Genomic DNA, 17,091 nt, shown 5'->3' on the forward strand with positions numbered 1-17,091 from the left:
ATACATATGCATACATACATACACATTCATTCATATATATATAATAATAATAATATTAATAATATTATTAGGGATAAAAATCCAAAATTACAGGTAAAAACTCAATTAAAATCAATTTATTAAAAATTAAAATTAAATTAACTTTCACAGTATTAAATATATATATATACATATAGTTTTAGGGAAAAGAACCAAGGTTCATGAACTCATCGATGAAAATCCACTGTCACATATGGAAAAGTTAATAAGTAAAAGCACAATAAATAAGTATAATATAATACAAAGTAAATATCATAAGATAAAGATAATAAAACGACTACACCTGTTTCATAACCAATTTTCAAATAGAAAGAAAATTTAAATCGATTAAAACTATCAAAAATCAATTCTATTAAAAAATATAGCTAATCAAGATTAGCTATATTTTTCTATTTGAAAATTGGTTATGAAACAGGTGTAGTCGTTTTATTATCTTTATCTTATGATATTTACTTTGTATTATATTATACTTATTTATTGTGCTTTTACTTATTAACTTTTCTATATGTGACAGTGGGTTTTCATCGATGAGTTCATGAACCTTGGTTCTTTTCCCTAAAACTATATATATATATATTTGTTTTGCAAGATTTTTGATGTGAAATCGTGTGTTGAACAAAATATATAAGGAACTCAGCCAACAAAATAAGCGTAGACGCATTCTATTAAAAGAAACTAGAGGCATCACCACACGAACAGAGACAACCACACTTATGAATATAATACACGCAGAGAATACATATGTCATACGCCAGTGCAATATACACTTTAGAAAGAAAATCTCGTGGTTAAAAAGTGAACAGCAATACAAACTCGCAAAAGAAGAGAAAGAGGGATACCCAGAAACAATAAACGGAATTGTTATGGCAGAGGTCCCTCTACCAGCAGAGTTCAACAGAGACAACGAAGCCAACATCTATGGGGGAATAACAACAGACCCAGATGAAAAATCGCTACTTCAACTACCACCGAAATATGTGATATATCACAAGGTTAACCCCATCCAATGCATCTCCGAAATCGAAAAGTCGTTCACAAAAATACGTTGGAATTTAAACATGTACAAGAACAACAACAGCAACAACACGAGTGACAACAACAACAATAACCGCAGCAACAACACGAATGACAACAACAACAACAGCAACAACACGAATGACAACAACAACAATAACCGCAGCAACAACATGAATGACGACAATCGCAACAACAACAATACCAACGATAACCGCAGCAACAACAACATGGATGAAAACAATCACGACAACAACAATACCAACAATAACCACAGCAGCAGCAACAACACAAACAATAGAGACTGCAGCAACAACAACAGCCGTAGCAACAAAAACAACTGCAACTCCATGAACACCAACAGCAACAACAACAGCAAAAACGAACACATGAGGACAAGCAATAGAAACAAAAACAATAACAGAGAAAAAATCGAATACAACAACAATAACAGGGAGAACGGACACACAGACACAGATAACCATAGGCACAAGAACACAGACAAAGGTAAGGCCATGGGGGTCAAGAGGGAGAATAAAGTTGAATGCAACAGAATTCTTGGACAGGGAGTCAGTAGACCTAAAACAGAAAACACTAGATGGGGTGGTAACAATAGCGATGGTGGTGGTGGTGGTGGTGGTAGTGACAGTAACAATAGTAGTGGTAGGAATAACAGGATGAATGGGAGTAGCAATAACGGCAGTAATAGTAGTAGTAGTTACGAAGAAGACAACCCCAGAGGGGCCAACAACAGGAATACTAACCTCCTTGACACTCAATTCTTCAACATACATGACAAAACTTATGATATGAGCCGGGTATACCCGACAACATTACCCTTTAACAAAAAAGTCTGCATCCCTAGACATACTCATGACCACATGGAAGCACAGTTCACTATAGCTAGGACAAAACTTAGACAGATTTTAGAATTGTACACTAAGAGACAGAGACGGAATAAGACAGAGGCCCAACAACTTGGGAATATACCCGCAAGTGGCCTACACAAGCTCATGCAGCGCACGAAAAATGGAGAAGTGGTATGCCTTCCCACAGATAAGTCTGGCAGAATGTCAATAGACAGCCTGCCGAACTATATCCAGGCAATGCAACCTCACATCGCCAATACGAAGGTAACAACCTTACAGGCGCATGAGGAAAGAGAAAAAGTCCTCAATGCCCACATGATGATGTGGACAATTGTTCTTAGACCCCAGAAGCGCACAGCCAACAACTTCCAAGCCTGGAACAATGATATCCCGACGCTGTATGGGCTCCGTAAGGACCACAAAGTAACAACTAATCCTGTAGTGGGACCACCAACAAGACCAGTCTGTGGAGCGAATGTCGCTAGTAACTACAGGATTTCCTACTTCCTCTCAATGATCATACGCCCCATAATCCAGATGTCACCTGATGTCTGTGACAACACGGAAGATCTCCTCAGCAGGATCAACGACTGCAACAACACTTGCAACCTGACAGGGTGTATAGTGGGTAGCATGGATGTGGTATCACTATACCCATCTATCGACGTGGATTTTGCAGTGGAAAAGTGCGTGGAGATGATCAACGAGAGCGAAGCAGAGTTCCAAAAAGTCAACACAGAAGAACTGGGCCTCCTACTTAGATTGACATATGACGATGTATATCTAGATAGATACGACCTTAGAGATTTCTGCCCTAGTAGACGTCTAAGAGGTAGACCACCCACAATTACCTCTATAGAGAGATGGAGTGGATGGACCAGAGCCATACGGACCCCCACTAGTATCCACCAGGTAAAGAAAATGATCGCACATGCACTAGGAGCTAGTATAAAGGTCACCCTAAAAGGCCACACCTTTAAATTTAACAACAAATTATACACCCAGGACGAGGGGGCAGCCATCGGTGTTAGTATCGCCGGTGATGTGGCCAATCTCTTCATGGTATGGTGGGACAGAAGGCTTAAGGAACGCCTGACACAGAACTCCATACTCGTGAATGTGTACTCTTGATATGTCGATGATATCAACTTAGTGGTAAAGACACCCCCACAAGAGAGTACCCCTGAAATAGAAATAGAAACTAAGACTATGGAGAGCATCCAGCAAATAGCTAACTCCATCCACCAGAGTATTAAAGTTACGATAGACTACCCTACTAAACACCCTAACCATAGATTACCTGTATTAGATACTGAACTCTGGCTAGAAACTAAGAACAATAAAACCAGAATCCTCCATTCACACTATACAAAACCTATGGCCTCCAAATACCTGATCCACCGGAACTCGGCTATTGCGGACAATGCCAAATTCAACATATTGATGGCAGACCTCGTCAGAGTAATGCGAAATGTCTCCTGCATGTGCGACCCTACAGAATTAAAGAGACATATACAACATTTCGTCCACCGCATGCAGTTCTCAGGTTACAGCCATAAAGAAAGGATCAGGGTATACAAAGGAGCTATGAAGAAGTTTGAAACAATCAAACGCAACGATAGGAATGGGATTTGCCCACTCTATAGGAGCAAATCATGGAACACCATAGAAAGGACTAAGAAGAAAATAGGGAAGGCAAGCTCATGGTACGATAGCCACAAGTACCAGAGCGTCATGTTCGTCGACACCACCCCTAGAGGCGAACTGGCGTACCGCTTTAGAAGGGCCCTAGATAAACTTAAGCTAAGAATTAAGGTTGTTGAAAGGCCAGGCAACCCTATTAAATCGTTTATCAGTAGAACATACCCTTTCAGTAGAACCCCCTGCACTGATAGGAACTGTATCGTATGTAGATTTAGCCCACAAACGAACTGCAAAACCAGAAACGTGATCTATAGTATAAGATGTACAGAGGGACGATGCAGAAATAAGACAATGACATATGTAGGCGAAACAGCAAGGAGCATAGGGGAGCGGGCAAACGAACATTGGAGGGAACTTAAGGAAGGGAAGAACTCATCAGTTCTGTACCAGCACGCTGAGCAAGAACATAGAGGCTCAATCAACAACATAGAAATTAAAATCTTATCTACACATAGCAGTGATGCAGCACTTAGACAAATTACTGAAGCTACACACATAATAGAAGAGAAACCTAGCCTGAATAGGAAACTAGAATGGAACACTAACACACACCACTAACAAACCACAAACCACAGCATGTGACAACATGTTACCCATAAACCAATAATAATATGAACAAAGTATAATACAATACATAGATAAACAAATGGAATTAAATACTACATACGTTAACAAAATTTAATTAAACAAAAAAACACACACACACACATGAACAAATAAATAAATAAAAACAAATACAAACGAACACGTATTAACAGAGAATATAGGTGATACAGACACTCCCCATACACACATGCACTTACAAAAGACACAGACACATTGAAGGACACACATGCGTAGACACATACAATAGGAATACAAAATACAAAATGGCTGATAGTTAGCAAGGTGAGACACACATAAAAAAGAAGGAAACAAAGGACCACTGATGAAGTCACAGAAGTGTGACGAAAGAACTCTGGCCGAAATAAGATTAAGATTAATGTAATATAAAGCTGAAGCAAATTAACACCAAATATACAGTACAACAACATATATATATATATATATATATATATATATAGGTTTAGATTTAGATTCAAGATTGAATATGGTACTTATGCGTAGGCACCAGAATATCGTATGGTATGGTATTATACAAAAACCATTCCAAAAGGATAGGTGATCAAAAAATCAAAATAAGCAACACGGATTTCAAAAATGATTGCAGTACGCACGTTTCATGCTACTTGATAGACTCAGCTATGTCAAGATGGATTCATGTATTCTTCCTCCCACTTGGATTTTTATGTATTCTTTCTCCCACTTGGATTTGAAATGTTGCCACAATTATAATATGTCTATTCTACTGTAATTTTCTGCATTTTCGTGCAGCTGAAGATTGCTCTTCATATTGCATTTAATGTAATGCTCACATTACTTAAATAAATGGAATAGCATGAAACGTGCGTACTGCAATCATCTTTGAAATCCGTGTTGCTTATTTTGATTTTTTGATATATATATATATATATATATATATATATATATATACATACATGTTTGTGCTTCTTTGTTTTGACATTATGTGATGCATGTTAACAAGTGTCAATGTCATACAAGTAGCATATTTCATTTCCAATCTTCCCCCAAAATATATCAGGGAATGGGGAAGTATTAACTTGCTTGGTAACCAGTGAGGGCTGGCAACAAGATCCCTTTGACTTGTGCAAGCATTAAAAAGTGGATGTTAAAATGATGACAAGCTTAATATAAACAATACCTCAAATTTGATCAGTTCCTGGTTCAATCGGTCAAGTTTCTGTGCGTTCTCTTCCAGTTTTTTATCCAAGCTGCTAGCATCACCAAGTGCTGGATTGTTTATGTATACATCTTTCATCTTCAGCATACCCTCCCTATGAAACAGTTAACATGGAATGAATTGAAAGAATAAAAGATTTACATTTTCTCTTCTACAATATCACTCAGTGTACTGTATTATAATTAGAAGTGCATGTAGGGAAATTGTTACACATTGAGATCAGAACATGAAAATATACAAGGTCAAAATAATCTTAGCAATAATATAATCACAAGAAGCATCTATTTAGTCTTCTCCATGCTGTTGTTGCCCATGAGCTTTCTCTCTTGTAGCTGCAGGTGCCTTGTGTTACCTTGGGAGGGTACTTAAAATAAATACTTCACAAAGTTTATTTCTGATATTTTAAGCTGGAAACAGCCTACTTTTGATTTAGAATGAGGCTAAACTTCTGTCTTCTGATGCCATTTTCATTGTTAATTTACTTGCCACAAAGTACACAAGGTTTTAAATTGATTATAGCTTTATGGATTTTGTTCCGGATAAAAAATAGGCAGTCCTGCATTTGATGAAGCTTTTCTGGAAGAAATCTTGTTTGATTCTGACTTGGATGACAGTTTTGAAGGATTCACTCAGGCAGATATCGATGGTGAAATGGTTGGAGGTAATGATGAGGATGGTGACTATGTTTATAACAATGCACCAAGTGGATACTATCACACCTGGCCAGTTGATTTTCATGAAGTTACTGGCCCAAGGAGGTGCCTGATGGCATTTCTGAGGGGCAACTCTTTGTCTATTCCTTAATAATGAAATGATAACATTGTTTGTCAATGAGGCTAGTCAATGCATGCTAGTCAGGAGAAGGAAAAGAGAGGGGCATATACTGGCACCAACTTGTGTATATCAACACATGGAAGGACACCACTTTTGTAGAAAGGAAGGCATTTGTTGCAATTTTACTTCTGACTGTGCTCACAAAACGCTTATTGTTTGACTTGGATTGGTCTACTGATGACTTTATTGAGATGTAAGGTTTTAGGTACATCATGACAGGAGACAGATTTCTGAGAATTCTGTCTTTTTTCTATCTTTCATGATTCCAAAGAGAAACAAAGGAATCACCCTGAGCATGACAGGGCTCACAAAATCCAACTACTTTTTGAAAAGCTTGTGCCACTTTAGCAAAAAAATTTTTATCTTGAAAAGTAACTCAATTTCAATAAGGCTGCTAATAAACATGCCAGTAAAACCAACCAAGCGGGGCCTGAAAACCAAGGGTTGGGTGATGCAAAAACTGGGTACATGTACAATTGGCAACTGTGCTTAGGTTGAAAAACAGTTAAGGTACCAAGGGCTGTTGGTGTTGCACATAAAGTGGTTTCTCAGAGGATATGAAAAATAAGGGCATGCCATTCACATGAACAATGTTTTTTCTTCACCTAGCCCAACACGGAAAAGGAGGATGCAGCACACTATGTTAAAACTGTCGGGATGTGAGTAATGAAATCAAAGCAGCAAGACCCTGAACAGGTATGTCCTTATGTATAAAGAGTAGTTACAATGTTATGAAGTCCTTATGAAGATGCTTTAGACTAGGACTGTTGTGTATTAAGATTAATGGAAAGATATAATCAAGGATTGCCAGTGTCAAAATTTTGTAAGATAATGGTGGAAGAGAGATACATATAATCAGAAAAATAGAGGCTGTTAAGGCAGCTATAGCAACATTTTCTAATTATATATAATTTTGTAAGCATTAAGCTCAAAACTGGAGTTTATCAAAATACAAATGGTGGTAGTTATCTCTTAAAACCAGTATGGTTACGGTAATGTTGTTCAAGAGATGAATACATTGAAAGAGTTCCTCACTGCCCTCTCTGGGCTAAATTTCACACTGCTTCTGATTGCAAATTCAATTTTTATTCAATGTATATACAACATTTTATCGAAGAATTAGATGCTGAAGTATTTTATGTTATCTGTAGAAGTCAATAACAGTTCAGTGTCTAAGTAATTTTAGATTTTATAAAAATAAACATTTTAAAATAATCAGGTTACAAAAGGAAGTTAGACTTAATGCGAGGGTTTCAGATGTCTTTAACATCTTGTATCAGTTAAAGTGGCAATAAGTTATTTTAGAAAATTTTTTATATATAATGCTGCAGCCAAAGTTAGTCTGTTCCTCAATGCAAAGACTGATTACAGGATAAACAAGGATTATCCCATGCTGACCCAATAGAGGGACCAGCGATCCAAGTTGACAGCTCCATATGCTGTACTGGATGTAACATATGGACACACAAGAGATATAGTGGAATTACTAGCAGATTATCCAAAAATGTAGCAATGAAGATCTTTTCACTAAGAGTGAAAAGCAGACTGAATAATGGCCGTGTAAGAACTGCAATGCTGCATGGTAGTGAGATATGGGGTCTTGAATTAAATAGGACTATGAATTTTTGAAAATATTTAAATGTAATTTCTACCATATTTTTTCTTGGAGAGCATCCAAAAAGAAACATTTTGAAACTTAGATATTTTAGGAAATACAACAATTTGAATGGTCAGTAAATTGGTCAAAATCTTGTGTGATTGGCCTAAATGAATAATTAGCCATATTTGTGATGTCATATCTTTGAAACTGAGGTGATAATCATCTTCAAATTACACAACTACATTAATAGTGACTAGTATAGTAGGGTTTTCTTTTTTTTCAGATTCTTGGAAAGAGAACTTTTTTTCTTTTTGGAAGTTTTTTAAATATTTGTGTAAAGCCTATTTTGTTACATGTCACAAGCAGTCAATTTTGCAGTATTTTCAGACCTAGTTAAATCTAAAAATACAATCCACAGAGACTTGAGTTTTGGCACCTTTGTAGTAGATATAGAACTAAATAAATCCTGAGATTTGGGGACATGACACCATTGCAATAAAATTTTAATGGACTGTAGTGAAACCTCACTCACAGGCATTCAATCACAAATGATAACGAAGTGGTTAACATCTAGCCTTCGACCCTTGTGTCCACAACCCTGATTGGTTCTCATTTGCGCGGCGATTGTCTACAGTCCTGTTTCGCGCCAGGGTGCATACTGTCCAATAGTGGCCTTTTAATAAGGTCACGTGAGAGAGTGATTTCTGCCTGTTTCCTGGAGCCCTATTTCATCTATAAATAAGCCTGTTCCAACTGCGCCAGTCATCTTCGATTTCAGACCTCTCACAGGTCTGGTCGCTGACCACATACAGAACACAGCTCCAGCCAGTTTCCAGTGACGACGTCTTCACCACCAATGTACTGACTACCACAATGTTGTCGCGAGCAACACCACTACCAGGTACACACCAACATCAACAAACGCGGTTTCATCTCAACACTGTTTGAGTGGATTATTTCCACCATGAAGTATAACAGCTAGAACAACCTGTGAGAATATTCTATACCAGGTAACTGGTCACAGCATCGACGCTCAACAAACACTACATGTGATACCACAGCTCTGCTCTCTCGGCCACAACTTCCTGCGTATGAACATTCTATATCTTGTGTAACTCTTAAAACGAACTGGTATTTCTCTAACTCTGTGTTTAGGACTTTCATAGTCTATGTTACAGACACTCTTTCTATGTTCTGTGTTCCTCTCACTCACACACACACTTTGTACTCACACATATTGCACACACACTATTGCTTATACGACAGTCCGTCATTTCATATTGTTGTATACACACTCTTGCTTACACGAAGGCCTGACTTGAGTATTGTGTTATTTATATATGCCGCATGCATGCACACACAGACAATACAGTTTCACTATGTTAATAAACTTACTCTCTTTACATATATAACGGTTGTGTCTGTCACTCTCTTGTTCCATTACTGGCACTTGGCTCGCATCATCTCACACGGCGAGTCTTCTATGTCATATATTATGTTTTGTGTTCAACCATGCGACGCGTTAAAAGGAGTCATCTTCCACTTCATCGCCATCTCCTTTGGTTCAAACGGTGGATTAATTACAGGACTAATAAAAATGGCTATAAATGATGGAGTTTTGGATCAGGAGCCCACATAAGTTGGATTTTCTCTGTTTTGATGTGGATTTTTTCATCTTTTTTAGATCAATCTTGGAAATAAAGGGGGTAAGCTTTTTATAAAAAACAATTTTAGAAAATTTATGATTCCCCCTTTCTTGAGAACTGATTTTGGCCAATTTATTTGCACTACACACTTAAAAGAATAGGAGAAGACTTTTTTGGTAAGAAAGAAAGAAAAAAAAAGGAAATATTTTCAAACAAACAGGCATGTGATTTAAGGGAGATTTAGCTGTTGCATTTAGCACATCTCACAACCACCAGGTACTATTCTCAGAATTGCATATACAGCTAGACTAAAAAACAAATAAAATGTGAAAACTAATTCCTACAACATAACTTACAGCAAAATTGTTAGTAGGAGAGAAAGAGAAAAAGAAACCAACCCAAAACGAATACGAAAACACTACCAACGGTAGTCAAAATCAGAAACAAATCCTCCAAAAATCATCGCATTTGACTTTAATAGTCCACATAATTATATTCATTGCACAATATTATTTTCACTGGTGAAATTTGACCAATATTTTTCAAAGAAAAATAAAATCTACAAGTACAAGTATATATGCTTGGTTTACTTAGTGACTCTCCACATGTTAAAACAGCAAAAGGGAATAAACAATACTTTCAATATGATGGCTCTATGCTAAGTTTGAGCTCAATTTTTTTGTAGTAATATATGTTTACTTAGTAATTAGCTTGTATATTTTTTGAAATTCTGGCTCAAACTCAAAATTTGAAGCCTTGGATTTGTGTTCCACTTGACCTCTTGCTATATATAAATACCTTAGTTTGGTAAGTAGTGTCAGTATACCACCCTCTATACTGACTGTGTTTATAGGCATATTGTGGCCAGATTTTGACCATATTGAATAAAAATCTTGAAGAAAACATGTTCTTTTCTAAGTGAAAATTAACAATAAAATTTTCTCTTTTATATTTTGTAATGATTATCTAACCTATCCCCATGAATTTTCATATCAAAATAAAACAAAAACATAGTTCATGTTATAGCATTCCAGTGCATTGCACTAGAATGAGGGCTACTGTTCAGCAGTCAAAAAGACAAAAAAAAAAAAAAAGGACAAACTTTGTAGATGCATGGAAATTCCAAGATGTTTGAAGGATCTTGACATATGTAATCACTGGAGTTTAGTTAAAACTATATGATAAGAAAGTTCGCATCTAGAATTTTCAAATGATATATACTTTTCCATGGGAAAAATTTATTTTGGCATGGAAAATGATGAAGCAAAAAGTGTGTTTTTGCATATTCAAACTATGCTTGTCTCCATTATATGGCACTCTATAGTGATACTTACTTGAATGCAGATTTTCTGAGAAGTTTGGAAAGAATTAGTACAAAGGCGCTGAGTGAAAAACTGGGCATTAGAGGAATCAGTTGTATGCAAGAAAGAAGACTGTGCTTCTATGGACATGTAATTGCATTTGGAAGAGAACAGCTGTATAAAGAAGTGTTGATTGCTAAATGTGACTGGAACTTGTAGAAGAGGGAAACTCAGGAAGACATGGGACGAAGTGGTTAAGGCTGCCTTTAGGTTCCTAAGCCTAACAGAAGAGATGACACTGGACTGGTATCTCTGGCAATATGAGGTTGTTGAAAAGACCCGCCCTTATCAGCAAATCTGACTTCTGGAAGTGCTATGTACTGTGCTTTTCACCTGCAATACAGTGACTCACCCCCTCAACTCTTAGGCAATTAAGCCTGCTACTTCTCCTGCAGACTACCAGCCTTGTTATCCCCTTCTCTTGCCCTATCCATTCAACAAATGTTTCATCATTACCACTTGCATCTCCACCATCCTCTTCTGCACCCCTCTATCTCCCCCAACTCATGATAACTTACTCATCCACCCTGCTGGCAGTTGGCCTTCCATCCCTCCCTTCATTTGCCTTGCAAACCAATATTTCAATTCACCTGGTATTTTTTGTAGGGCTATCTAGGCATCTCATCACCATTATTTATCTCTTGCAACTCCTGCTGATCGTTCATAAGAACTTCACTGCCCCATCAACCTCTCATAGTTCAATCATTTCATCCACTAGCATGAAGTTGACCTCCACCTCCAGGGTTTGTAGTCCTGTGAGCTGCATGGTGACTTCAATAGTACAGGTAACACAAAAAAGCACCCAGGCCATACTGTAGAAACCATGTAGAAACCATGCAAAACAAGACACTGGAACAAGATGCAGCCTTGGACACATTAGATCCTGTCAAACCATTTAATGCATGCCAGCATGGAACACTGACATCAAATGATGGTGATGATGATAAATTGCACACAACTCAAATATGTCAGTGACTTCAAGTACCTTGCATTCTATGTTGCTGACAGTAAGGGAGAAGCCTAGAGTACCAATAAGTTTCAAAACATCTGACAATCAAGTATTTCAAAGCCAGCAAGGCTTGCTTTCTTCAGGGCATTTGTAGAGAGCAATGTTCTCTTTGGAACTAAAACCATCAAAATTGCCTTGAATCAAGCTAGTCACAAGAGTTCAAAACATCTTATGATGTAAGCACAAGACTAAAGAGAGGATTTATGGACATATTCCACCCATCTCTACTATTACTGTTTAATGCAGGGGTATGTTTTGCTGGCACCTACACTGTCAGATATTATATTTTGGAAACTCCTGTGCTCTAACTACATTGATGTTATTGGCAGAGACACACATGAAATTAAGGCTCAATCAAATCTAGGGAGCTGATTCCTAGCACAACATTTTGAAATGCATCTTCATTACACGTGAGAACACATCTTATTTAACATTTCTTGAAAATTATCTTTCAAATCCAAAGGCTTGTAGAATCACAGTATCTCTCATTAGCTCTATCTCTTTCTGTATTTCTTTGGTAGAAAAGAACAAGGTGTTTTTGTTTTTTTTTAACATAAAAAGCAAAAACATGCCATAGATACACAAAGGGAAGGGATTAAAAAAAGAGAGAAGTTTTGATTTTCATTTACAACCTAGGGGGATCGGCTGAAAAGTCCATAGGCTGAACAAGATACTCTCATGGAATATAACCAAATGCAGTTTGATTTTCATCATAGCACCACCTTGAGGTCCACACACTTCCTCCATTGGTGATGCAGTGTTTGGATCCCATTGATGAAGAAGCTTTTATCCTGTTGCTCAAAAAGTCATCAACAGCAGATATGACATCATTATCATTGCGATACTGGTTTCTAGCCAGGTGCTTTTTCACATTGGGGAACAGACGATAGTCAGATGGGGCAGTCATGCACAGCAGCCATTGAAACAAAGGATTTGCGTGAATTGTCCTTATGAAACAAGATCCTTTTCGTCAGTTTTTCTGGGCATCTTGATAGCCTTTTGTAACTACCTCAGCAAGTTGGCATAGTACTCTCCATTAATACTGTAGCCCTTTTGAAGATAGTCAATAAACACAGTGCCTTTTGCATCCCCAAAAACTGAGGCCATCACCTTCTCTGCAGATGAAATGACCTTGGCCTCCTTTGTAGTGTGTGAGGAGGGGTGTTTCCACTGCATCCTGGGTTAGGAAACGTTCAAGGAAACCAGCCTTAAACAATGTCACCTTTTCCCATGATGTGATCAGCCTGGTGTGCTTTTGACCAGGTGTCAGAAGTGGCAGTCATCAAGCAGAAATCTTCATCATGTCAAGTTCATTGTGCAGAATATTCTCAACTCTTTCATGGGATATGCTAATAGCATTGGCTATTTGATTTATAGTCAGTCACCTATCATCTATTGCCATGTGGTGAAGATGATTAATGTTTTTCTCAGTGGCAGCAGTTGCAGGACATCTAGACCTTGGGTCATTTCCAAGACTCTCCCTTCCCCTCCTAAGTCAACTGTTGCCTAATGTAGCAAGCATGTCAGCATGAATGTCCTTAAGGTGCTAAACCCTTTTTCTGCAGATACTTAATAATACCATGATGCAAAATTTAGTTTATTTTCAAGAGAAGTCACTACTAGTTACTTTTGAAGTCTTCTTTGAACAGTCAGATGTCAGTTTACCTGGAAAAAAACAATGCAGTTATTAATAAGAAGAACTGAAATTAATGCATGCAAGATTTCACAACTCTAGTATCACTCTTTCATAGTCACCCTATGAACTTTTCAGCCCATCTTGTATTTGCTTGGTGGGCTTATTTGATAAGGGAAGAAATGAATGACCATACCTTATTAAAGCTTTGGCAATACATGCCTAATTGTTACTTCATGATATTTCATGAATATTTTCAATATAATTTTAAAAATATTTTTCTAATTTATCTTTTATATTTTCATTATAGTTTAAAAAAATAATTATCCATCTCAATACTTTGAACACTGTTCATAATAAAATTAAATGTTAAGATATTTCTTTTCATCAATATTTCAGTTCTCAACAACTGATTATATAAATATTGATTTTCAAGTAATTTGAAATAAAAAAATTTGAACTGTGTTAAGTACAGTGTTAAGAGGAAAAGTACACGGAATTTTGAAATCATTTTGAAATACCTTTCAGCTGTTTCTTTACCAATTTCTTTGTTTATAAGATCAATCTTCTGCTGTAGTTTCTTCCTCCTCTGATTGGGGGGTAGATCACTGAAGTCTTCTTTCTGATCATCCACCTGAATTATAAAGATAAGCTATAATTACTAAGTGAAAAGTTATAATTAATAATCTTGGAGAATTACATTATGCTTACACTTCCCTTCTCACTACCACCTATCTAAACAATGCAACAAACAAAATTCTTGTTATCAAGTGCAACCTACAAACAAAATAATATTTTCTCATCAATTTGCTCAAGTGGTGGGGTAGTTAACTTAAGCACAATGCCCCAAATTTGAGGGAGGGCTATGTGATTAAATAGCTATAGATATCCAGCTGATACTTAATTTATGAACCCAAGAAGGATGTAAAGTTAAATCAACTTAGTGGGATTTGAGAGAGGAATATAGTCAATAAAACTAATACAAGTACTCAGTACTTATTTTATCAATACTGGAGTGATGAAAGGCAAATTCAACTGTTAGGTATTTTGTTTAGTACTCTACTGCTTCTGCCATCCACCAAGGTAAGTAAATATATAAAGAATTGAATAAAGAAATATATAATAATAATGATAATAATAATAATAACAATAATAATAATCAAGCAAAAGCATTGAAGATGCAATGCCACACTGATTGCATATCAGAATTCCATAAAAAACAGGCTATTCATAAATAACCAGAGGTTGTTTTTTAAGAGCCTGGGTAGAGACACAGAAGATAATATACCTCCTGAAGCAGAAGAAACCTGCTAATTTGGGAATAACATGAGGGGGCACAAAGTTTCCTATGACCACAGTGCCGAGTAAATTCATTCCATGAGATCCAAACTCTAGTACCTTGAGGATCCAAGGTAGGAACATGTGTGCATAACAGATCTAACTGCACAGGTATCAAAACTGCCAAACTGGAGAGTGGCAGGGCCAGATGGAATCCAAGGCTACTGACTAAAGTGGTTTAGGTTAACACACAAATGAATTGGCTTGCAATTAGACAATTGCCTACAAGATGATGCAGTTCCAGAATGGAAAGTAGAGGGAAAGACAACATTGCTAATGAAAGATCAATAAAAGGGCCATGAGGCTGGCAATTACCGACCTATTGCTAGTCTTAACCTCTTACAGAAAGTATTAACAGGCATCCTCACAAGGAAAATACATATGTTCCTTGTAGAAAACAATCTACTTCTAACAGAACATAAGGGATGCTACTTTGATTTTGTATCTGGTTTGCAAGATTCCTTATTTAAATCTGTGTGTTGAAACAAATTTTTGTTGTGTCTGGGGAGAGTCATATTGTCTTAATATCTAACACACTCACTGGTTCAATTTCCACTCATTTAGTATTTTTTTTTTGTCTTCCAAAAATTTTCATTGCCTTTGTAAACTTGTCAATAGAGGTTGACTTTATCCGTTATTGGAGCTACATTCCTTTCGTCTGTTTGAGATTCTGTTGCATGCATGTGTATGCACATTGGCATGCATGCGTATGCACATATGTATGTATGTATGTGTATGCATGTATGCTGCATATTCATATGTGTGTGTGTTTGTGCGTGTTTGTGCTTTCTTGTGTGTGAATGTTTGAGTGTGTCTATGTATATGAGTTTGTGTGATTATGTATGTGTATCTGTTATGTATGGATGTGTGACTACATGTGTATCTTTGTGTGTATGTGTGTGTGTGCATTTATGGTCATATGTTTCTGTCTCCTTTTGTAGGTAATTAGATGGGTAGGTAAATAAGTATGTAGGTAAACAGATAGATATATAGGTAGGTAGATAGATATATAGGTAATATGAACAGACAAGTACACACACACACACGCACAAAATGAGACGGAAACACAAGATCATATATATACACTCCACACACATGCATACACACAAAAACATACGTCCATACGTAACAGATGCATGTACATAATCACACAAACTCATACACAAAGACACACTCAAACATGCACATACAAGGAAGCAGAGGTACAAACACAAATACACACACACACACATACACACATAAACACGTATGCACGCTGGGGCACATGCACACACACACACACACACACACACACACACACACACACACACATGCAAAAGAATCTCAAGCAGACAAAAAGAAATGCAGCTCTGATAACGGGCAGAATTGATATCCATTGACAAGGTTGCAAAAGCAATGAAAATTTTTGGAAGATATGCACAAAAAAAAAAAATGAGTGGAAATTTAACCAGTGAGTGCATTAGCTATTAAGGAAGTATGACTCTCTCTAGACACAACAATAGGAATACTGGAAAAGATCTAAGGGCATCAAGAACCACTTTGTGATAGACAAGGTTGTAATGAAGAACTGCAATGGTACTCGGACAAATCTTGCATATGGCCTGGACAGTATTTAGAAATGGCTTGTGACATGTTACTGCATTTATGGATTCTGGAAACACTGGACATGTGTGTATAAACTGAGAATTTGCATGCACTAATCAAGAACATCATGTCTAGTTGGAAAATACATCTTTTCTATAACTGCGGTAACAATCAAAAGAGATATTTTCCTGGGAAATTCTTGTCTACTTTTACTATTTGTTATAGTTTTGATCCCACTTTCAAAGTTGTTCTCCACAAAGTCAACACAAATTACAAGCTGACAAAGAATTGACCTCATCTCAACCAGCTTCTTTTCATGGATAATTTAAAACTGTTCACAAAAACAGACTGAAATAGAGAGGCTGGTTGAGATTGTACAAATGTGCAGCAAGGATATAGGAATGGAATTTGGGATCTCAAAGTGTGCAGCACTCACTTTGAAATGAGGGAAAAAGAGCAGGTTGTAGAGGCATAGAATTGCCAAACAGAGAACAAATGGGAGACCCAGATGATGATGGGTACACGTACCTTGAGAGCCTGCAGCTAGACAATATCTTGCATAGAAAAATGAAAGACAAGGTTACTGCTGCATATTTGAAGTGCCTCAAACTTCTCTTGAAATCAAAACTCATGCAAGGAGCTTTGTGACTACCATCAAC

The 17,091-nt window shown here is 36.9% G+C and overlaps 1 protein-coding gene across 1 annotated transcript in view; it reads right to left on the bottom strand.

Annotated features, from left to right (window-relative positions):
- The window catches only part of LOC106872534 (cdc42-interacting protein 4 homolog), a 298,471-nt gene that overhangs the window by 32,437 nt on the left and 248,943 nt on the right, over window positions 1–17,091 (bottom strand). The window contains exons 10-11 of the mRNA XM_052965856.2: window positions 14,032–14,144; window positions 5,389–5,521 (exon numbers count right to left, since the gene is read on the bottom strand). Of these exons, the coding sequence (XP_052821816.1) occupies window positions 5,389–5,521; window positions 14,032–14,144 (246 nt within the window). The remainder of the gene's footprint in view (window positions 1–5,388; window positions 5,522–14,031; window positions 14,145–17,091) is intronic.

Source organism: Octopus bimaculoides, chromosome 2 (genome assembly GCF_046866305.1).
Source record: "Octopus bimaculoides isolate indiv1 chromosome 2, ASM4686630v1, whole genome shotgun sequence".
NCBI lineage: Eukaryota > Metazoa > Mollusca > Cephalopoda > Octopoda > Octopodidae > Octopus > Octopus bimaculoides.